The sequence below is a fragment of the Chiloscyllium punctatum genome, chromosome 5, assembly GCF_047496795.1.
Source record: "Chiloscyllium punctatum isolate Juve2018m chromosome 5, sChiPun1.3, whole genome shotgun sequence".
Classification (NCBI taxonomy): domain Eukaryota; kingdom Metazoa; phylum Chordata; class Chondrichthyes; order Orectolobiformes; family Hemiscylliidae; genus Chiloscyllium; species Chiloscyllium punctatum.
The window spans coordinates 98509931-98534117 of NC_092743.1; the positions used below are offsets into that span (position 1 = coordinate 98509931).

At 43.8% G+C, this 24187-nt stretch overlaps 1 protein-coding gene across 2 annotated transcripts in view; it reads right to left on the reverse strand.

Annotated features, from left to right (window-relative positions):
* ctdp1 (CTD (carboxy-terminal domain, RNA polymerase II, polypeptide A) phosphatase, subunit 1) overlaps positions 1-24187 on the reverse strand; it is a 294156-nt gene that overhangs the window by 251972 nt on the left and 17997 nt on the right. For both annotated transcript variants that reach the window (XM_072570837.1, XM_072570839.1), the window contains 2 exons: positions 10675-10758; positions 2753-2846 (listed from right to left, as the gene is read on the reverse strand). In XM_072570837.1, coding sequence (XP_072426938.1) covers positions 2753-2846; positions 10675-10758 — 178 coding nt within the window. The remainder of the gene's footprint in view (positions 1-2752; positions 2847-10674; positions 10759-24187) is intronic.

Sequence of the window (24187 nt, forward strand, 5' to 3'; positions counted from 1 at the left end):
GGGGGGAAAGAGGGAGGGGGGAAAGAGGGAGGGGGGAAGGGAGAAAGAGGGAGGGGGAAAGAGGGAGGGGGAAAGAGGGAGGGGGAAAGAGGGAGGGGGAAAGAGGGAGGGGGAAAGAGGGAGGGGGAAAGAGGGAGGGGGAAAGAGGGAGGGGGAAAGAGGGAGGGGGAAAGAGGGAGGGGGAAAGAGGGAGGGGGAAAGAGGGAGGGGGAAAGAGGGAGGGGGAAAGAGGGAGGGGGAAAGAGGGAGGGGGAAAGAGGGAGGGGGAAAGAGGGAGGGGGAAAGAGGGAGGGGGAAAGAGGGAGGGGGAAAGAGGGAGGGGGAAAGAGGGAGGGGGAAAGAGGGAGGGGGAAAGAGGGAGGGGAAGAGGGAGGGGGAAAGAGGGAGGGGGAAAGAGGGTGGGGGAAAGAGGGTGGGGGGATTGAGGGGGAGGGGGGAGAGGGAGGGGGTTGGGGTGGGAGAGGGTGGTGGGAGAGGGTTGAGGGTGGGGAAGAGGGAGGGGGGAGAGGGAGGTGGGAGGGGGAAGAGGAGGTGGGGAAGAGGGAGGTGGGAAAGAGGGAGGTGGGAAAGAGGGAGGTGGGAAAGAGGGAGGTGGGTTTGTGGGTGGTGGGAAAGGAGGGAGGTGGGAAGAGGGAGGTGGAAAGTGGGAGGTGGGAAGAGGGAGGTGGGAGGTGGAAGGTGGGAGGGATGAGGGAGGGGAAGGAGGGAGGGAGGAAGGAGGGGCGTAAGGGGGGGAAGGGGAGAAGAGGGTAAGGGGCGAGGTTGAGGGAGGAAAGAGGGAGGGGAGAGAGAGGGTGGGAGAGTGGGGAGGGATGAGTGGGGGGGATGAGTGGGGGGGAAGAGTGGGGGGGAAGAGTGGGGGGGATGAGTGGGGGGGAAGAGTGGGGGGGAAGAGTGGGGGGGAAGAGTGGGGGGGAAGAGTGGGGGGGAAGAGTGGGGGGGAAGAGTGGGGGGGAAGAGTGGGGGGGAAGAGTGGGGTGTGGAGAGCGGAGGGGGAGAGCGGAGGGGGAGAGCGGAGGGGGAGAGCGGAGGGGGAGAGCGGAGGGGGAGAGCGGAGGGGGAGAGCGGAGGGGGGGGAAAGAGTGGAGAGGGGTGAAGAGTAGGGAGGGAAGAGCGGAGGGGGAAGAGGGAGGGTGAAAAGAGGGGAGAGGGAGGGGAAAGAGGGGAGAGGGAGGGTGAAGTGGGAGGGGGAGGAGGGGGGCAACAGAGGGAAGGGGAGAACAGAGAAAACCAAGGAACGGAGAAACCCGGGGAACAGAGAAATGGGGGGGCCGAGAACAAAGAAACGGGGGTGGGAACAGAGAAATGAGGGAAACAGAGAAACCCAGGGAACAGAGAAGTGGGGGGGACAGAGAAAATGGGGTACAGAGAAGGGGGGAATCAGTGAAAGGGGGAACAGATAAACGGGGGGGGGGGGAGACAGATAAACCCAGAGAACAGAGAAACGGAGAAAGGAGGGGGAACGGGGAACAGAGAAACAGGGGCGGGGGGGGGGGGGAACCAGAGAAATGGAAGGGGACAGAGAAACAGGGGGAGAACAGAGAAACAGGAGGAACCGAGAAACGGGGAGAAACCGAGAAACGTGGTTGGGAGGGCGGTGGGGAGAGAGACAGAGAAACGGGAGGGGGAAACAGAGAAACGGGAGGGAACGGAGAAACGTGGGGGGGGGGCAGGACAGAGAAATGGGGGAGAACAGAGAAGCAGGGGACAACGGAGAAATGGGGGTGGAAACGGTGAAACGGGGGGGGGGGGAAAGAGGGGAAGAGAACTGAGAAACGGGGGATGACGGCGAAACGGGGAGGGAAATCGGAGAAACGGGGGGAACAGAGCAATGGGGGGGGGGAAAAACAGAGAAACAGGGGAACAGAGAAATGGGGGGGGAACGGGGGGGGAAATGGGGGTGAACAGAGAAACGGGGGGGGGGGAAACAGGGCGAAAATCAGGGGGAACAGAGAAAGGTAGAGACAGTGAGCAACAGCAGCAAGCAAAGCAAAGGAAAATACAAAAAAGCGAGCAAGTGGCAGGCAGTGAATGACAGCAAATGAGAAAGTAAGCAAAGGACAGCAAGCAAGCCAAAAACAAAGAGAGAGAAAACATGATCAATTGAGGGTTATAAAGAGCTATAGAGAGCACGAAGAGAGAGGCAGGACAAGAGAAAGTGCAGGGAACCAAGGGAGAATGGTGTTTTCAAAATCATGAGAAGGCTGCAAAGAGTAGATAGCGTAAAGCAGTTTCTGTAAAAGAACCAAGAACAAGATGGCATAAATGTACATGATGTGAAAACACAGCAAGGGTGGTGTGAGAGAAGATTTTTTTTAATGCAGCAAGTTGTTACTATGTGGAATGCATCACCAGGAAATGTCATGGTGGCAGATTCAATTGAGGCATTTAAGAGATCACTGGAATGATTATTTGGACAAACTGGAATGCAGCAACATTGGGAAAAAGCAGGAGATTGCTATTGGAATACAGAACTAGTGCAGACACCAAATGGCCACCTCAGCCCCGTGATAACTCTGATTCTGAAGAACAGGACAAGGGAGAGAGAATGAAAGACTGTACGCGTGAATGAAAGAGAGAACGCAAGCCAACGAAGGAGAAAGGGAGTGAGTGAAACAAATAAGCGAATAAGAGAAATAGAGAACAAGAGAAAAGGAGAAAGAGAGAAAAACAGGAAGAAATGGAAGAGCAAGCAAACACAAAAATCTGTGCAGTGTAGTAGCTACATCTTCTTAATTCTAGAAGCACTTACTTCAGAGCTGACCATCAGCTCTGGAACACTGTGAATCATAGACACTGTGGCTGTGGATAGGGGCACCATTTGCTTCCCATTCTTCTTCTGCAATCTGAAAAACGTAATTTTGAAAAATGGACTGAACCCCATGTTATACAAACTGACCATCTTAAGAACAAAATACACATTTCCCATCTGGACTTTCCCATCCTCCTGTGTGGAAGTTCATGCTGGGGTACAATTCTGCAGACACTGGTGCATTTCAGGTACTTTTTCCAAATTTAGTTTTCAAAGAAATTGATCACCAGCAAAGTATTTTGCAGGCCAGGAGAGAAAAGGATCAAACTAAGCACAATTCAGGTTCTACTTTCCCTCATTGCTCATGGATATAAATGTGATGATTAATCAATGATCACAGCTAATACCCAGCAGTACACACTGATAATACAAATGAGACAGATAGAGGGGCATAACAGAGATGGTAAGGGTCCATGCATCAAGTGCAGTAGAGCAAACCATGGGAGTCTAACCTCTTTGTTCATGTTTTGATAAATCAGATGGTACCCTGCAGCTTACCACAAAATATCTTGAAACATGCAATTTGATACAACAGGTCCGTGCCTTCACTTGTGCTCTAAATAAGCTTTCTCTCACTCATCTTATTCTCATCCTAACAGCATTTCCTTCTCCCATATGTACTCATCCAGCTTCCTCTTAAATGTATCAAAGCCATTCCCTTTCACAGCTCCTTTTTTGGAGGAGGGGGCGTTATTAAGGTTGGTTATTGGATTTATTAGTGGCTATTTTATACTTATGACCTTCTTGTTTTAGTTTCTCCCCCAAGTGGAGACATGATCTCCATATTCCAATCGACCAAGTCCTTTTGTTAATGTTCTCCATCAAGTCACCTCTCAGCCTTCTCTTTTTGAGGAAAGAAAACACAAAATCTTTCCTCCTGGTTATAAACCCTCGGTTCAAGTGTCTTCTTTATACATCATCTTTGCAACATAACCTCTCTGGAGCACCTGCAACCATTTTAATAAAATGGAGACTAGAACTCTACAGTTTTCAAAAATGTGGACCTGACGAAGTTCTATCTAATATTTAGCATAACTTCCATGCTTTTCGATTTCATCCCTTTCGAAGTGTACACAAGGTGTTGTTTGTTGTTTTTAAATGACCTTATTGATCTCAGAAACATAGAATTGTTACAGGGCAGGAGTCCCTTCCAGAGAAGCTGCAGTAGGACCCTGTTTAAGACAGCAGCAAAACACTACAGCACCCTGGAACTGTGAAGAGTGGAAGAAGAACACCTATACAAAGTCTTTGCCAAAAACAGATACCCCCACAGCTGAGTCTGTAGATGCCTGGCGGACAAGCAACACCAAGATGACAACACACGTCACCAATGCACTGGCTACTCTCCCATACATTAAAAACATTTCAGAACTGACAACCAGACTGCTCCCACCACTAGAGATTTTGACAGCACACAAACCAGCAACCACTCTCAGAGAGCAGCTCACCAGAATAAAGGACCCCATACCCACTATGTGCAGGACAAATTTAAATTTACAAAATCCCATGCAATGACTGCACTAAGCATGATGTAGGACCAACAGGCAGACAGCTAGCTACCCGCATCCATGAACATCAACTAGCAGCCAAGCAATGCAACCAACTCTCCCTGGTATCCATACACACAGACAACAAGGACCATGAGTTTGACTGGGACAACACAACAATACTATGACAGACTAAACAAAGATCAGCAAGGGAATTCCTGGAAGCATGGTATTCATCCTTGGACTCCATCAACAAGCAGATTGACCTGGACCCAATATACAAACCGCTGCAACAGAAAACCAGAACTAAACAGAACCACATAAATATAGCATTGCTTCACAACAGGCGACACAGCGCTGACAATGTCACCGAGAAAGGGGACGAAACGTCTGCCAACAAACCAACAGCTGACTGAACACACCCATAACGAATCCAATCAGCTCCCTTGTGAAGGGGGTCTTCACAAAATCTTTTAAGTACATTCACCTTGTCTGCACTGATTCTCCAAATTCGCCATTCACATTCACCTTTCCAGAAAAGTCTAATTCCCTTTCAAATGCTTCGATCAAACCTGCCTCCATCACACCCTAACTGCGTTCTCCAGATCCTAAACAATTTCTACATTCAAAAGTACTTTTCCTCATGACATTTTTGCTTTGTTCACCAATTACTTTAAATCCGCACCCTTTCATTCATTAACCCTTCATGAGTGGGAGCAATTTCTCCAGATCTACTCTGTCTGGATCCCTCATGATTTTAAACTGCCCTACCAAAACTCCACTCAGCCTTCATTTCTCCAAATAAACCATCTTTAACTTCTCCAATCTATTTTCATCCCTCACCCCTAGAAATATTCTTATCTATTCACATTATTTGCAAAGTGTAGCACTGAGAACTAGATACAAGTTTTCAGTTGAGGCCAAAATAGTAACTTATAAAAGTTCAGCATAACGTCTTTATGGTGCAAGGTTCCTGGCTTTTATACTGTATGCCTTTTAAAAAAGCCCAAGCTACTGTATATTTTATGAACCACTCTCTAAAACTGTCATATCATCTTCAATGGTTGCACACCTAGACCCAACTTCTCCGTACCCTGTTTAAAACTATACCCATGAGTAAGTTTTGAGATTTGTAGCTCAGGTTGAGGTTCTGGATGTAGGTTTGTTCACTGAGTTGGAAGGTTCATTTTAAGATGTTTCATCACCATACTAGGTAACATCTTCAGTGGGCCTCAGAATGAAGCACTGGTGTTCTTCAGGGCTTCATTCAGAGGCTCACTGAAGACGTTACTTAGCACGGTGACGAAACATCTGAAAACAAACCTTCCAACTCAGCGAGCAAACCTACATCCAGAACTATACCCATTATTTGATACTTGATATTTTTCATATCAAAATGAATCATTTCACATTTCCTCACTTTGAACTTCTTTTGAAGTTCTACATGATTGGCCTCACCACTTACGACGCTTTTAAGTTTGTATGGTCCATAAGCTTTGCAACTGTACTTTGTACACAAAGATTGATATCATTAATATGTATCATGAGAAGCAAGAATCCCAAAAATCCCCAAGACCTCTAGTCCAGACCTTCCTCTAACACGGAAAATATCCCTGAATCTTAACTCTGTTTCCTATTATTTAGTCAATTCCATATCTACGTTGCCACTAACCGTTTTATTCCACAAGCTATAACTTTGCTCAACAGTCTGTTAAACGGTACAACAACAAACAGATTCTGGGATGTCTACGTACACCATCAATTACATTGCACTAACCAACCTTCTCTGTGAATTTTTAAAAAAAACTCCAGTAAATTAGTGACACTTCAATTTCCCTTAAGAAATTCACACTGGCTTTCCTTAATCAACCTGCATTTGTTGAGGTGACTATAAACTTCCATCACAAAATACTGTTTCCAGAAATCGCCCCACCTCATAAGTTAATCTGACCATTTTATGATTGCTGGGCTTATCTTTACAGACTTTCTTGAATAAGAGTGTAAAGATCGGCAATTCTCCAGTTCTCTAGTACCACACAGTGGTTTAAGGAAGACTGAAAAATTAAGGCCAGTTGCCCTGAAATTTCACTCATGATTAGAATAGATTCTCTACAATGTGGAAACAGGCCCTTCGACCCAACAAGTTCACACCGACCCTCCGAAGAGTAACCCACCCACTCCCATTTCCCTCTGACTAAACCACTGATCCACCGTGCCGCTGGTCCTCTATTTTTGGATGCATCTAATCTTGCTCAAATGCCTTTTTCTTTCCACCCCATCACCATTGTGTGTCAATATTTTAAAGTGATTTATGCATCTGCATCTTCAAACTGATGTTTGTCTGTCCCATTCACAAACTCCAACATCCAAGCAATATGTGCCTTGCGCATTCACTGTATTAAAATACACCACCATATCATTCAACGTAAGTTCTAACACTGCAGATTTATCCAAGTATTCTTTGTATTAACTGCAAGTCCATCGACTTGACGTGCTCAAGTTTGGAAATGGCTACTTCAAAACACTAAATCTAAATTGACAACGTAAATAGAATGCATAGTGGGTATTACTGGACAGCGATCAGGATGATTGCTTATTGTTCCTTCTCTAGATCAAGGTCAGGAAGCTGTAGTGCACAACTGATTTTTACTAACCAATTCCCATGCTTACAGAACATCACCTGAACTACAACCAAGAGTGCATAAATTCAGTCAGCCAGCATATCTCCAATTTCAAATCAAAGGGTTGATCGATATATTTTTCGCAAACATGGAAAACTGAAGACACCTAGTTTTGATTTACGGCATTGGTCTTGATTGTCAGTTTTGAATGCAATCCGTATCATTTAAATTAAATATCAATGTTTATATGGCAAACTAATGTAACAAATAGTTTGCAGGCTTCTGTAAAAGTTCAGTTATTACAGTTCCCAATTTTAAGCTATTGGTACTAATATCAAGACCAGGAAATGAAGGTTTCCTAATGATCTCCAACCCCAACCAGGTTTGAGATCTTAAGACCATAAGAAAGAGGAACAGAAGATGACCATTTGGTCTCTTGAGCCTGCTCGGCCATTCAGTAGGATCATGGCTGATCCAACTTTCTACATCCACTTCGCTGCCTTTCCCTGTAACTCGTGATTCCATTACTAGTCAAGACTCTATCTATATCAGTTTTAAATATGCACAAGAAATCTACTCTCTGTGGCGAGGAATTCCAAATCCCTTGAAGAGAAGAAACTCCTCAATTCAGTCTTAAATTGGAGACCCTTTATTCACTATATCCTCCGGTCCTAGACTCTTCCATGAGGGGAAACGTCCTATCAGCATTAACATTGTCAAACTCTGTTAAGAATCCTCTACATTTCAATTAGATCACCTCTCATTCTTCTAAATTTAAATGAGTACCAGCCTGTTTAATCTTTGCTCACAAGACAATTCCTCCATAACAGGAATCATCCCAGTGAACCTTCTCTGAACTGCTTCCATTGAAATAATATAATTTTCTTAAATAGAGGGACCAAAACTGCTTATAGTACTCCAGATGTAGTCTCATCAGTACCTTGAACAACTGCAGTAAGACTTCCCTACTCTTATACTCCAATCCCCTTGAAATAAGGGTCAACATTCCATTAACCCTCCTGATTACCTGCTGTAACTGTGTGCTTGCTTTCTGTATTTCTTGCACAAGTCCCTTTGTGTTGTAGCTTTCTGCTGCTATTCTCCATTTAACTAATACTCGTTCTTTTCTCAGCTTCACAATTTCCCACATTATACTCCAATTGCTAACATTTTGCCCACTTACTTACCCTATCAATAGCTCTCTGCAAAAATGTTTATATCTCCCTTCAAACCTGCCTTTCCACCTATTCTTGTGTCATCTGCAAATCTGGCTAGAATACATTTGCTTCCTTTCTCCAAGTCATTTAAAACATCCAGCACCACTAATCCAGAATCTGGTTTCCAGCATCTACAGTCATGGTTTTTACCCCATTTAAAACATCAGCCCACCCTGCTCCTCACAGCTGCAGTATTATGCATGCAGTGGTATGGCTGGAAGTTGCAACAGCCTGGGAGTTGCAGTACGTAGATGTAATACAGGGATCTTGGATGTATACTGGTGCCTAATGTGATAATAAGAGTAAAGCACTATGCACCAATCAACACAAATGTAATACACTCTGAGCTAACTAGCTGAGCAATTATTTCCTAAGTTTAGCATGTTCTTCAGTAACCTTTATTTCATAGCACCCTGACCATTGACAATACTGGCATCCAAACCAGCAGGAAAGAATGACTGTGTATGCAGTTTTCGTGTCGTGATCAATGGCACATCTGACAGATAAGATAACTGCTGTAAAAAGAGGCACATAGTCGACATTTTCCATCTTGCAGTGATCAGGACTGAATTACAAGAAAACTAAACTTCAAAGGGAACAATTTGTACTGCATGGGAAAACAGCATAGATTAGTTGACAAACAAACTCTGAAGGGTCAATGTTTTGCCTCAGAGAATGCACAAGGTAATGGTTATTTTTGTTAAAGTTCTGAACAAAATGGTCGAGACGTTGCCAAGAGAACACCCTGAAGAAATGTTGTCCTCCAAGCACCTGCTCAGTTGAAAAATGCGCTGGCATCTTCCTTTTGCTTACAGAGAGCTGGCCCTCCGGTTGAATATATGTAGCTCCTAGCGAGTGAGAGACACCCACATTCTATGCCTGGCTGATAACCTTTAATTGCTTGTTGCTTTAATTTTTTGATCTTAGCATTATGACTCACATCTAATCTTGGACATTATGTACGGAGTTTTGAAAGCATGGGCTGGTCCAATACAGTCAGCAGCCAAAAGGATTTGCTGCCTGATACAACAGGCAAGGCTGGTCATTTCACACTGCTACTATATCATAACAAAACAAGTGGTAATTTCCACTAACAGGATACTGTCATCAAGTCACACAAATGCTTATGAATTTCAGTGCCAGCATAATTATATCAGGTATGTAGGGTAAACATCCCAATGACTGGTAAATTGCATCGAACAGTGCATCCCTTCAAAAATCTTCTCAAGTTCTGACGGGTCATGCTGGGGGGTCTTGAACCTTTAACTCTGCTTTTCTCTCCACAGATACTGCCAGATCTGCTGAGTTTATCCAGCATTCTCTGTGTTTGCTTCAGATTTCAAACATCCACAGTAGTTGGCCTTTATTAAAGCGCATTTTTCAGCTGTTCACAACAGACAGAGAACAAAGTGTACAGAACTACCCTGTGCTTGTAAAACCCAAAAGAAAGACTTTAAAATTAGATGTGAAGCTGCGGTTGGACAGTCAACCCATTAAATCCCATGAAAGAGAAATCACGTCTGACCAATTTATTAGAATTTTTTGGAGAAGCCTCAACCTGAATAGATAGAGGGGAACCAAAAGATGTGTGCTATTTGGGCTTCCAGAAGGCACTTGACAAAACGATAAGCCATAAGAGCCCAAAGTGTTGGAGGTAGTACATTGGTGTGGATAGAGAATTGGCCAATAAGCAGGAAACAGCAAGTTGGTATAAGGGGTTCTTTTTCAGGTTGGCAACCAGTAACCAATGGGGTTCCACAGGGATCAGTGCTGGGTCCACAACTGTTTCCAATATACATTAATGACTTGGAGGAGGAAGACCAAGCGTTCATATGCAGTTAGTGCTCTCAGTAAACAGAAAAAAGCCCAAATATTGAGTCTATTACAACTAAACATAAAGCACAGGGAAAACGTTACACTGTGGCATTTCCTATGGTCAGTGAGGGTCCAGTTTCCAACCAATCAGCATTTTTTTTCCACGTGGTATAAATTATTGCTCCTTTTCAAATTTGGTATTCTTGCAATTATATTTGGATGAGTACAAGACAAAAAACTCAATGACATGTCTCTTTTGACATTAGTTCAAGTTCTGTTCGTACTGAGGGGAATGTTATTGTGAAAACTTTGAAATGGGGAATTTTTGAAGAAACATACTCTGAGGGAGAACAGAATAATTATTTTGCCATCCATTTTCAGTCCCTCTAATCATAATTGCTTTGTAATCTTTTGACCCAGGTCAGTTTGCCCTTCTTGTGATCAGCCAACGCTGTTCTGAAAAGTGTCACCGGGCAACACTCAGAACAACATGGGGCTTTAATCCACCTGATATTTTGTTTCTTAAAGGAATCACAACAAAGAAAGCCATTCCATTTTTAGAGAACTGATTAAGGAGAATTATCAGACTAGGATAATTGTGAACCACAGGATGAGAAAGACTGCTGTGAAAACAGCACATTTGGAAGATCTGCTTGTTATTGTACACCACTGTCCACCTTCAAATAAAGATAAGTTGGCACATAGTACAGAAAATAACTTACTGTGTCAAGTCTTGACCACAGGCTGCACAGAGGCCTTTCATAACAATAGGGTGACTACATCCTTCAAGTCGAACCAGTACGCTTCTGCATAAAATAAATGGAGAAAAACGAATGTCAACAATGGATTTTTAAAAAAATTACGTCTGAAGTTGATACATTCTCATTAAACAAGGATATCAGGGGACATGGAACCAAAGCCGCAAACTGATATTAAGACAGATTCCACACAAGAGCAAATTGAAAGGTTGCATAGATTTGAACGGCCTTCTCAGTTGCCATGTTACAAATCTGAGCTAAACTGCAAAAACAAAATGTAGCCACTTGACATTTTAGGTTACAACTGAGGTCAGGCAGCATCCAAGGTGCAGGAGAATTGACGTTTCGGGCATGAGCTCTTCTTCAGGAATTTTTCATGCCCGAAACGTCGATTCTCCTGCTCCTTGGATGCTGCCTGACCTGCTGCGCTTTTCCAGCAACACATTTTCAGCTCTGATCTCCAGCATCTGCAGTCCTCACTTTCTCCTTTTTAGGTTACAAGACTGGCTTCAGCTTTCTGATTTAGACCTTTGCTGCTAGTGAGAATCTAAACCAGAAATGTTTAAAAAAAAACTTTATGGCCAGAAAATTGCCAGCCCCAAGGCATTCGTGAGTCTCCCTTGAGAAGAAGGGAAAAAAAACATGGCAGAGTCTGGATCCCAGCTTCACCAAAAAGGCACCATAGCACCCATTTCTGTGGGTCAGTCCCGGTCAGAACGTAGTTGTCAGGGTAAATCTGCTGGTTAATCTCACCAGGAGGCCATACAGCTTCAAGAGTCTGCAGTTTACTCTCCATGCAGAACAGATGTTAAAATTTGAGGCTGGCACTCCAACAGAGGGGGTCATCTCTCGGCGAGATGTCAAACTGAGAGCCCGTCTGCCTCCTCATGTGGACGTGAAGGAGCTTGTCGGCATTGCAGGCTGTACCTCCCTCAACCAGAAGTCTCTGTCCCACCTCCCTCATCCAGAACTCTATGGAGATGTGACAAATTGGCACCTCCCTAATCTGGAATTCTCCGCCCAACCTCCCCAATGCAGTATTCTCCATCCCATACTCTCAGTACCGTCCCAGTTCTGCTCTGGTCTTGTAATGCCACTATTTAGGTCACAAGGTCATGGTCAGCCTTCACATTTAATTTACTGAAGTGATCTTTTTCTCTGTCTGGAATACTTTAGAACAAAATTATTGGACCCTTCGATAACAAGATTGATTTTGCTGCTCACGGACACTTGCACGAAATATATTTAAAAATTAAACTTTTCAATCTCGTGCAAGAACAAATGCCTCTGATATTGTTTTAAAAACTCCCGCGATCTCCCCTGACCCAGCAAATTCTCTGGTCCCCGATACTGTTGGATTACAGAGATACAATCTGCATTTGGAAGACAAGCAGGGGAGTAATCTCTGGAGTCCTGGTCAATGTTTATCTCATTGTTATCTTAGTGCTACTTGTGGGAACTCACTCAGCGCACATTAGCTGCTGTGTTTCCTACATTACATCAGAGACCACATTTCAAAAGTACTTCACTGTCCAGTCCTTCAAAGCACCCACTTGGTCACAAAATGCACGAAATAAAGCAAATTTATTGTTTATTATGCAACTGTCCTCCACTTGCAACATTTTGCTGAAGGGTGGGGGTTGTTGGGGCAGTTTCAGGCAAGATTTCTGCCTCCTGCAGTTGGGGACTATTTTTAGAACATAGAACATAGAACATAGAACAATACAGCGCAGTACAGGCCCTTCGGCCCTCGATGTTGCGCCGATCAAAGCCCACCTAACCTACACTAACCCACTATCCTCCATATACCTATCCAATGCCCGCTTAAATACCCATAAAGAGGGAGAGTCCACTACTGCTACTGGCAGGGCATTCCATGAACTTACGACTCGCTGAGTGAAGAACCTACCCCTAACATCAGTCCTATATCTACCCCCCCCTTAATTTAAAGCTATGCCCCCTTGTAATAGCTGACTCCATACGTGGAAAAAGGTTCTCACTGTCAACCCTATCTAACCCCCTAATCATCTTGTACACCTCTATCAAATCACCCCTAAACCTTCTTTTCTCCAAAGAAAACAACCCCAAGTGCCTCAGCCTTTCCTCATAGGATCTTCCTACCATACCAGGCAACATCCTGGTAAACTTCCTCTGCACCCGTTCCAGTGCCTCCACATCCTTCCTATAGTATGGCGACCAAAACTGCACACAATATTCCAGATGCGGCCGCACCAGAGTCTTATACAACTGCAGCATGACCTCAGGACTCCGGAACTCAATTCCTCTACCAATAAAAGCCAGTACGCCATATGCCTTCTTCACTGCACTATTTACCTGGGTGGCAACTTTCAGAGATCTGTGTACATGGACACCAAGATCCCTCTGCTCTTCCACACTACCAAGTAGTCGACCATTAGCCCAGTAATCCATCTTTTTATTACTCTTACCAAAGTGAATCACTTCACACTTAGCTACATTGAACTCCATTTGCCACCTTTCTGCCCAGCACTGCAGCTTCTCTATATCCCGCTGTAACCTGCCATATCCTTCCTCACTGTCTACAACTCCTCCGACTTTCGTATCATCCGCAAACTTGCTCACCCAACCTTCTAACCCTTCCTCCAGGTCATTTATAAAAATGACAAACAGCAATGGTCCCAAAACAGATCCTTGCGGAACACCGCTAGTGACGGCACTCCAAGATGAACCTTTGCCATCAACTACTACCCTCTGTCTTCTTCCAGAGAGCCAATTCCGAATCCAAACCTCCAACTCACCCTCAATGCCATATCTCTGTATTTTCTGCAGTAGCCTACCATGGGGGACCTTATCAAACGCCTTACTAAAATCCATATATACCACATCTACCGCTTTCCCCTCATCTACCTCCTTCGTCACCTTCTCAAAGAATTCAATAAGGTTTGTGAGGCACGACCTGCCCTTCACAAAACCATGCTGACTATCCTTGATCACATCATTCTTATCCAGATGTGCATAAATCCTATCCCTTACAATTCTCTCTAAGACTTTGCCCACAACAGAAGTGAGACTCACTGGCCTATAGTTACTAGGATTATCCCTACTCCCCTTCTTGAACAAGGGAACCATGTTTGCTAGCCTCCAGTCCTCTGGCACTACTCCTGTCGACAAAGAGGACACAAAAATCAAGGCCAATGGCTCTGCAATCTCCTCCTTTGCTTCCCAGAGAATCCTAGGATAAATGCCATCAGGCCCAGGGGACTTATCTATTTTCACCCTTGCCAGAATTTCCAACACCTCTTCTCTACATATCTCAAAGCCATCCATTCTACTTATTCGTGCCTCAGTATTCATATCGACAACAATGTCCTGTTCCTGAGTGAATACTGACGAAAAGTATTCATTCAGCGCCTCCCCAATCTCTTCAGCCTCCACACGCAACTTCCCATTACTATCCTTGATTGGACCTATTCCTTCCCTAGTCATTCTTTTATTCCTAACATACCTATAGAAAGCCTTAGGGTTTTCCCTAATCCTACCAACTAAGGACCTTTCATGTCCCCTCCTTGCTGCTCTTAGCTCTCTCTTCAGGTCCTTCCGGGCTACCTTATAACTCTCAATCGCCCCTATTGAACCTTCACGCCTCATCTTTACAAAGGCCGCCCTCTTCCATTTAACAAGGGATTCCAACTCCTTATTAAACCACGGCTCCCTCACACGACCCTTTCCTCCCTGCCTGATAGGTACGTACTTATCAAGGACACTCAATAGTTGCTCCTTGAACAAGTTCCACATATCAATTACGCTCTTGCCTTGGAATCTACTTTTCCAATCCACACATCCTAAGTCATGCCTCAACGCATCATAATTTCCCTGCCCCCAGCTATAACTCTTGCCCTGTAGTACACACTTATCCCTCTCCATCACTGGACTAAAAATCACCGAATTGTGGTCACTGTCCCCAAAGTGCTCACCTACCTCTAGTTCTAATACCTGGCCTGGTTCGTTACCCAGAACCAAATCCAGTATGGCCTCACCTCTTGTTGGCTTATCTACATATTGTGTCAGGAAACTCTCCTGCACACATTGCACAAACACTGACCCATCTAACGAACTTGAGCTATAGCTTTCCCAATCGACTCCGAATAAGGTCGGTTTGCTTTACTGTAAAACAGACAGTCTGCTGCAAAAACTGCTGCGGGTTATGCCTCCAATTCACTGACTGATACAACAGAGCATCTATTTATTCTGCTGTATTTACTCGCGGTGAGGCTGCCTCCAGTGTCAACAATGCAACATAAACACTACATTTACCAGGATGTTGTCCAGAGTGCGGTGCTGGAAGGGAACATCAGGAAGGGTTTATGCCCAAAACATCAATTCTCCTGCTCCTCGGATGCTGCGTGAGCATCTGTGCTTTTAGGTGCGGGTGCAGTCATGATTTTTAAAAGACACTGAGATGAGAACATGAATCGGAATGGTTTGGAGGGATATGGATCAGGAGCATGCAGGTGGGACTACTTTAGTTTGGGATTATGCTCAGCACGGACTGGTTGGACCGAAAGGTCTGCTTCCTTGATATATGACTCTTTGAAGTGCTGCAGCACTACTTTCTAATAAATTTAGCTGATGGTTGGTCATCTAAATGCTATGTTTTTACTTCAACCTTCAAAACTTCATTACAACTAATTAATTTTAATAATAAAATTCATCCTTCAGCTGTTTAATCACATTAATCAAAGGCCTCCCGACGCTCTCATTCACAGAAAAAACTACAACAGAAGTGAAACAAGTTAACTTTCCTTATACACATCAGATAATCACGAATCCTTCAAAACATTTTGCCCAGTATTGCTGATCATGACTACATTTCTATTTTTTGGGAAATGGCTGGAATCCATTATGAAGGAGGTTGGAGAAAGATATCTTTAGAAAATCATAATGTGATCAGGTGGAGGTAATACAGCTTTGTAAATGGAAATCACACTTAACTAGGTTCATAAAGACTTTAAAATAAGTAGTAAGCAGCATGCAGAAAAAGGAAACATGCAGATGTGACCCACTTGAATTTTCAATAAGTAGTTGATAAGACACTTGCTACATAAGACTTTTTAAAATATTCTTTCACAAGATGTGGGCATCACAGGATTGATCAAAACTTTCTACATTTAAGTCTGATCAAGCTTTTTCTTATTAAGTACCTAGTGTTCACACAAAACAATCCCAAATGGTTTAGCAAGGCAGTAAATCCAATATTGCATGTTTCTAAGTTCAGCTACTCAGGAGAATTAAAAGTTCAATTTATCACATGCATTGTTCAATAAGACATGATATTCTATTGGTAGGTCTGGCTAACAAATTCGACCCAACCAGAATTTTGAGGTATCCAACTGTGGCATCGCCATTTCAGTGTTTTGATTAGATTAGATTAGATTACCTACCGTATGGAAACAGGTCCTTTGGCCCAACCAGTCCACACCGACCCTCCGAAGTGTAACCCACCCTCTGACTAATGCACTTAACACTATGGGCAATTTAGCATGGCCAATTCACCTGACCGGCACATCTTTGGATTGTGGGAGGAAACCGAATGTGCAAACTTCACACAGACAGTCGCCTGAGGCTGGAATCGAACCTGGGACCCTGGTGCTGCCCAGAATCCTTCACAGAATCATAGAATCACAGACATGTTACTGTACAGAAGGAGGTCATTCAGACCAACACGTCTGAGCATTTTGACTAGTTGGTTTTTTTCCTGCCTTTTACCCATAACATTGGATGGTTATTTGAATAGAAGCAATGAACCCCTGAATGCCTCAATTGAACCTGCCTCCACCACACTTGCAGGGAGTGTACTCCAGATCATAACTATTCACTCCGTGTAAAAGATTTTTCTCACATCACTCTTGCTTCATTGCAAATTACCTTATATTTGTGTTCTCTCATTCTTGATTCTTTTATTTTCTCTGTCTACTCCATGCATCACCCTCTGGATTTTGGAAACTGCTATTAAATCGACTTTAATTCTGCAAGAACACAGTCGCAACTTCTCTAATTATCATCCAAACTGAAGTGTCTCATCTCTGACCATTCTTGTAAACGTCTTCTGCATTCCCCTCAATATATTTGCATTGCTCCTAATTTGTGATGCCCAGAACCATATGCAACACTACTCCAGCTGAGGTCTGACTAACTTCCATGACTAAGACTGCAGTTTTCCATTTCTCAAGCTTTTTAATTTCGTGGAAGACAGTTTTTACTGATATTAAGTTTTCAGGTATGATGGGATTTGAACTCTCTTCTCTGGGTTTCTTATCCAATGACGAACTGCCTTTTGTTTTGAAAAACATCCTATGATTATCAAATCTCATCTCCATCACAAACCAATTTTCAACCATGTTTTTCAACCAAGCCCTTTTCTAAGCCTGGTCTACTCTATCAAAAATCAAAGAATATGTTCTTCAGCTATGTACCAGAATAGACAGAGTCATACCAGACAGCACAGAAACAGACCCTTCAGTCCAACTCTCCCAAGCCAAACAAATTTCTTAAATCAAGACCCATTTCCCTGCATTTGGCCCATATCCTTCTAAACCTTTCCTATTCATGTACCTGTCCAGATATCTTTTAGATCTTGTAACTACCTACACCTACCACTTCCTCTGACAGTTTGTTTCTTATATGAACCACCCTGTGTGTGAAAAGGTTGCCCCCTCACGCCCTTTTTAAATCTTTCTTCTCTCACCTTAAAATTATCCTCTTAGTTTTGAACTCCCCAACCCTTGGGAAAAGACTTTGCTCTTCACCTTATCTAAGCTCTTCATGATTTTATAAGCCACTATAAGGTCAATGCTCCAGTGGAAAGAGTTCCAGCCTATTCAGCTTATTTTTATAACTTAAATCCTCCAAGAAATACTAAAGACCAAATAGGCTAAAGATTCTTTAAAGGTTTTGTGTAAAAAATGTTGTTAAGTAGCTTTAAAAACAATCAGAAAATTGTATAGAGGTGAAATTAATTCTTTATTGTTGAAAACTCTGAACCAGTTACAAATCCAGTTAAATTAACTCTGAACCTCTTGTCACGGAGAGTTATGAAATAATTCAGTGCCAAAAATGTAATCAGACTAACCAAATGGGAGATACAATTCTCTAGGAAAAAGCAAGATTCCAGGAAAAAATTTTGAATAGACTTTTTAAAAGTCCTCCGGAATGGTTAATGTATACTTAATCAAAAAATGGATATGAATCCAGAAATGTCCAGGATCAGCTATACATGCCCGCTGAAGATTCCAATCTCTACCTCCTACCAGCTCTCTCTACCTCTCCACTCTATGGACAGACAAGTGTGGATGACATTCAGTCTTAGAAAAGTTGCATATTCCTCCAGTTACCTTCCTACCTTCCTACAATGAACTCCATATCATTTGCCACTGATCCCATCCCTCTCCTGGCTACATCTCCAAATGACCTAGGTTTGATTCTCAGGATCCTATTGACCATCACCCCATCCCATTCACACACCCCTCGAAACCCCCCAACTTCTACTTCCATCAAAAGTGCTATATTAAGGTAACTAGTTTCTGTTGTCAACAGAAAAGTCAGATGTGCAGCCTTTTAAAAGAGATGTCAAAACCAGAGCCCATCAGCCTGCTAAAGTATATGCAAAGGAACTCATAGCACGATTCTAAGAGGAGCCTTATCAAATATTTATCCAGCAATGAACAATGGAAGATAAATTCATCCAGTTCTTATAATACAGCTGTTTGTGGGAGCCAGCTGAGAACAAATTGAGTCTGCCATTCATACAACACTTCAAGAGTCCTTGGTTGACTGTAATACAGCTTCTGGATTAGTGGTGCTGGAAGAGCACAACAGTTCAGGCAGCATCTAAGGAACAGTAAAATCAACGTTTCGGGCAAAAGCCCTTCATCAGGAATAAAGGCAGTGAGCCTGAAGCGTGGAGAGATAAGCCAGAGGGTGGGGTGGGGAGAGAGTAGCATAGAGTACAATAGGTGAGTGGGGGAGGGGATGAAGGTGATAGGTCAGGGAGGAGAGGGTGGAGTGGATAGGTGGAAAAGGAGATAGGCAGGTAGGACAAGTCCGGACAAGTCATGGGGACAATGCTGAGCTGGAAGTTTGGAACTAGGGTGAGGTGGGGGAAGGGGAAAATGAGGAAACTGTTGAAGTCCACATTGATGCCCTGGGGTTGAAGTGTTCCGAGGCAGAAGATGAGGCGTTCTTCCTCCAGCCGTCTGGTGGTGAGGGAGTGGCGGTGAAGGAGGCCCAGGACCTCCATGTCCTCGGCAGAGTGGGAGGGGGAGTTGAAATGTTGGGCCACGGGGCGGTTTGGTTGATTGGTGCGGGTGTCTCAGAGATGTTCCCTAAAGCGCTCAGCTAGGAGGCGCCCAGTCTCCCCAATGTAGAGAAGACCGCATCGGGAGCAACGGATACAATAAATGATATTAGTGGATGTGCAGGTAAAACTTTGATGGATGTGGAAGGCTCCTTTAGTGCCTTTGTTAGAGGTGAGGGAGGAGGTGTGGGCACAGGTTTTACAGTTCCTGCGGTGGCAGGGGAAAGTGCCAGGATGGGAGGGTGGGTTGGAGGGGGGCGTGGACCTGACCAGGTAGTCACGGAGGGAATGGTCTTTGCGGAAGGCGGAAAGGGCTGGGGAGGGAAATATATTCCTGGTGGTGGGGTCTTTTTGGAGGTGGTGGAAAATTTGGTTTATGCGAAGGTTGGTAAGGTGGAAGGTGAGCACCAGTGGCATTCTGTCCTTGTTACGGTTGGAGGGGTGGGGTCTGAGGGCGGAGGTGCGGGATGTGGATGAGATGCGTTGGAGGGCATCTTTAACCACGTGGGAAGGGAAATTGCGGTCTCTAAAGAAGGAGGCCATCTGGTGTGTTCTGTAGTGGAACTGGTCCTCCTGGGAGCAGATACGGCAGAGGAATTGGGAATACGGGATGGCATTTTTGCAAGAGGTAGGGTGGGAAGAGGTGTAATCCAGGTAGCTGTGGGAGTCGGTGGGTTTGTAAAAAATGTCAGTGTCAAGTCGGTCGTCACTAATGGAGTTGGAGAGGTCCAGGAAGGGGAGGGAGGTGTCAGAGATGGTCCAGGTAAATTTAAGGTCAGGGAGGAATGTGTTGGTGAAGTTGATGAATTGCTCTACCTCCTCGCGGGTGCACGAGGTGGCGCCGATGCAGTCATCAATGTAGCGGAGGAAGAGGTGGGGAGTGGTGCCAGTGTAACTACGGAAGATCAACTGTTCTACGTAGCCAAAGAGACAGGCATAGCTGGCGCCCATACATGTGCCCATGGCTATCCCTTTGATCTGGAGGAAGTGGGAGGATTCGAAGGAGAAACTGTTAAGGGTGAGGACCAGTTCAGCCAAACGAAAGAGTGTCGGCGGAAGGGTACTGTTGGGGACGTCTGAAGAGGTAAAAACGGAGGGCTTGGAGGCCCTGGTCATGGCGGATGGAGATGTAGAGGAATTGGATACCCATGGTGAAGATGAGGCGTTGGGGGCCGGGGAAACGGAAGTCTTGGAGGAGGTGGAGGGCTTTGGTGGTGTCTCGAACGTATGTGGGGAGTTCCTGGACTAGGGGGAATAGGACAGTGTCGAGGTAGTGGAGATGAGTTCAGTGGGGCAGGAGCATGCTGAGACAACGGGTCGGCCAGGGTGGTCAGGCTTGTGGATCTTGGGAAGGAGGTAGAACCGGGCAGTGTGGGGTTCCTAGACTATGAGGCTGGAAGCTGTGGGTGGGAGATTTCCTGAGGTGATGAGGTTCTGTATGGTCTGGGAGATGATGGTTTGGTGATGGGGTGGGGGTCATGGTCGAGGGGGCAGTAGGAAGAGGCGTCCTCGACTTGGCGTTTGGCTTCAGCGGTGTAGAGGTCAGTGCGCCAGACTACCACTGCGCCCCCCTTTATCCGCTGGCTTGATGGTGAGGTTGGGATTGGAGCAGGGGGATTGGAGGGCTGCGTGTTGTGAGGGTGAGAGGTTGGAGTGGGGGAGGGGGGTAGACAGGTTGAGGCGGTTAATGTCCCGGGGGCAGTTGGTAATGAAGAGGTTGAGGGCAGGTAATAGGCCAGCGTGGGGTGTCCAGGTGGATGCAGTGTGTTGGAGGTGGGCGAAGGGGTCCTCGGAAGGTGGGCGGGAATCCTGATTGTGAAAGTAAGCTCGGAGGTGGAGGAGACGGAAGAATTGTTCGACGTCACGGCGTAATACAGCTTGTCAATGGTCATGAAAGGCAGCATATAAATCCACGTCTTTCTTTCTTTCCAGAATTAATCTGCTTGGATTCATGATGCTTTTGAAGATTAAAACTCCACAGCTGATGCTGCAGGCAATTCTCACTCAGTTATGTAATCAGTTGTCATTATCTTTAAATTATTCAATCACTTGAATAATTAAAAGATTTAAAAGGGATACGAGTAAAAGATCTCAAAATTTATGACAACCCATTACTTCAGTCAACTATTACTGTTCCGATCTGTCACTAAAATCCCAGGTGATCTGCAATATTTATTTTCAAGCGCTAAAGACCATCTGGAAGGTATTTCCCGGATAATTATAGGTTGCTATAGCAATGAATACAAACCACAAATACAGTTTACAGTTGACAAATTACTGCTATAAATTAGATACGATGGAAAGCTGTAAACATTCCAACAACAATATGAATCAATCACCAAAATACAGGACTGGCATAAATACATTAGAGAGCAACACCTGGGGTTTACATGGCACCTCAAATATAATGAAATGGCCTGAAGTGTTTCACAAGACTACAAACAAAATTTATCATACAAAGAGACATTAGGACTGATGACCAAATGCTTGGTAAAATAATTAAGTGATAAGCAACATACTAAAGGAACGAGAGGGGTACAGAGGCAGAGAGGCAGAGTGCTGGAGTTCCTACAGCTTACTTCTTGGCGACTAAATCACAGAGCAATGAAAATTGGTGATTCACAAGAGGTCTGCATTGGAGACCAGCAGCAATCTCAGAGTGTTATAGAGTGGAGGAAACTAGAGCCAGGGAGGGTTAGGTCCATGGAAGAATCTAAAAACAAGGATGCAAATTCTATCTGCCAGTTGACATCCTTGATTCTGGGTGCATTTGGAGAGATGAAGTGAACATACACAATGCACCTGATTCCCTCAAGTACAATATCAGCCTTGGAAAATGTCCACATAGTAGCATTTTAGCACCCCAATCCTTTTTTTTGTCCTTCCATGCTAATGTCTCAAGCAAGTATTTCAACTTCTGTAATATTGAGGACAGAGTCAAATCATTGTGATGACAGTAAAGGAAAATATACCATACAAATTTATATTAATAATGGGCTATATTCTGATTTTTCTTTGGTATAATGGTTATATCAATTTAAAGCAGCCTTACAGTACCCGAATGACAAGAATCAATTTATATTGTATTGTAGCGTTCTGAAACATTGTTTTGCAGAATCTCAGTTTTAGTTATAATCATTTTATAATAACCAAACCTACTGTACTGCATAAACATAAACTCATGAACTCATGCTGATCACTATTCAGAGTCTCCTAGGTTGAGTTGTAGTGTACAAATACACATTCAGGAAAGACACGAAATCCAGCAGAATTGAAGCGCGCACACACACACACACACACAATTCAAATATCACTCTTGGACGTGTGATGTCAATTGTGGGTGTCACTGGCAAGACCAGCATTTGTTGTCCATCCTAATAGACCCTTGATGATTGTCTTACTAGGACATTTCAGAAAGAGGTTATACATTAATCACATTGCTGTGGGTCAGTAGGCACATGTAGACCAAACCAAGTAAGACTCATCCCCTAAAAAAGACATTAGCAATACACATGGGTTTTACAATAATTACTATTAATTTCAGTAATGGTGACTGAAACTAACTTTCAATTTCAGATTTATTAGTTGAATTTAAGTTGCACTAGTGTCCACTAAAGGTCAACTATGGATTCAATCTCCTATTTCTCTATTCTACAATGGCTTGTTTAGAATATTTCCAACTGTACGTCAAAAGTTTGCCTGTTCTATGAAATGGAAAATAGGTCGAATTAAACAAATTCTGTACAAGGAGTACGGCACAAGAACAGCTCATCTCCTTTAGAACTACATTTTATCTATCTGTCTTATGCATGGAATTTAATCCCAACTTCCAGAGTAGAACAGTATGGAGTCTCAAGAGGTAATTATCATCATTACTCTTTTGACAAGTCATGCCCTGCTTCTCCCCTACAGTCAGCTAAATCATGGCAGTCACACTGGGCAGATGGTAGAATTGTGATAATGTTAATGGACTAGCAAGCCAAAGGTCCCAGAATAATGCTACATGGCAGCTGATGAAATGTATTAAAAATTCAACAAATTCAACAAATCATTCTGAAGTAAGTCTCAATAATGGTGACCATGAAATTACTATCAAGAGTCATTAAAAGCCCATCTGGTTCACTATTGTCTTATAGGGAAGGAAATCTTGTCCAATCTGGCCCACATATTACTCCAGACACACAGCAATGTGGTTAACTCTCAAATGCAATTTACCACAGCAAGTTATATTATCAGCACCATTTGAATTTGTAATGAATTACTCTTATGAGTCTTTGAGGATCCCTCACTCCAAATAACAAAGTAAATAAACTTTACAGCTCTGGAAAGGATTCGAGATAGTTGCTCAGAAACCAAGATTGCTTCCATGTGAAAAGTTAAAAGAAAGATGTTTTTCACAAGACTACACTGATTTAGGACTAGCTCCCACCTCTTTTCTTTTAGGTTTTACAAATAAGATTTGGCAATAATAACTGAGCTTACAAAGTGAACAATTCGCTTACAGAATTCAATCAAGCTTTCTTCCCCTGATTAATCTGCTTTCTGTTTCCAATGGTTCTTTGAACCTTATCTGTACCAAATCACCACTTTCCGGTCTCTTTGAATTCTTGCCGTAAAACATAAGAAACAGCAGCAGAATGAGGCCACTTGGCCCTTTGATCCCACTTCACCATTCAATAAAATTGAAGCTGAATCTGATCCATGGCCTTAGCTCAAGATCTTCTGAAAGAATAAATTGCCCCTTATCTCTGATGTTAAACTATGCTTATAGTTTTGAATTGCCAATCGAGTTGATATATCCTCTCAGCATCCACCTTGTCAAGTCCCCATTTTATATCATTCAATAAGAACATCTATCATTCTTCTGAAATCCATTGAGTATAGGCTCAAACTTATCTCACAAGATAACCACTTAACATCCGAGTATTCAGCCCAGTGAATGGCTTCCAATGCAGGTACATCCCTTCTTAAATAAAGAGACCAAACTGCACACAGTACTTTAGGAACGGACTCACCAATGAAACAGGAGCCCATCCATAACTTGCTAACATCCTAATTTATACCAAGTCTCACTCACCCATCACTTGAGGTCATTCAGCTACATTAAAGTTCCAGTACTGCATTGACTCAATTTTAAAATGCTGA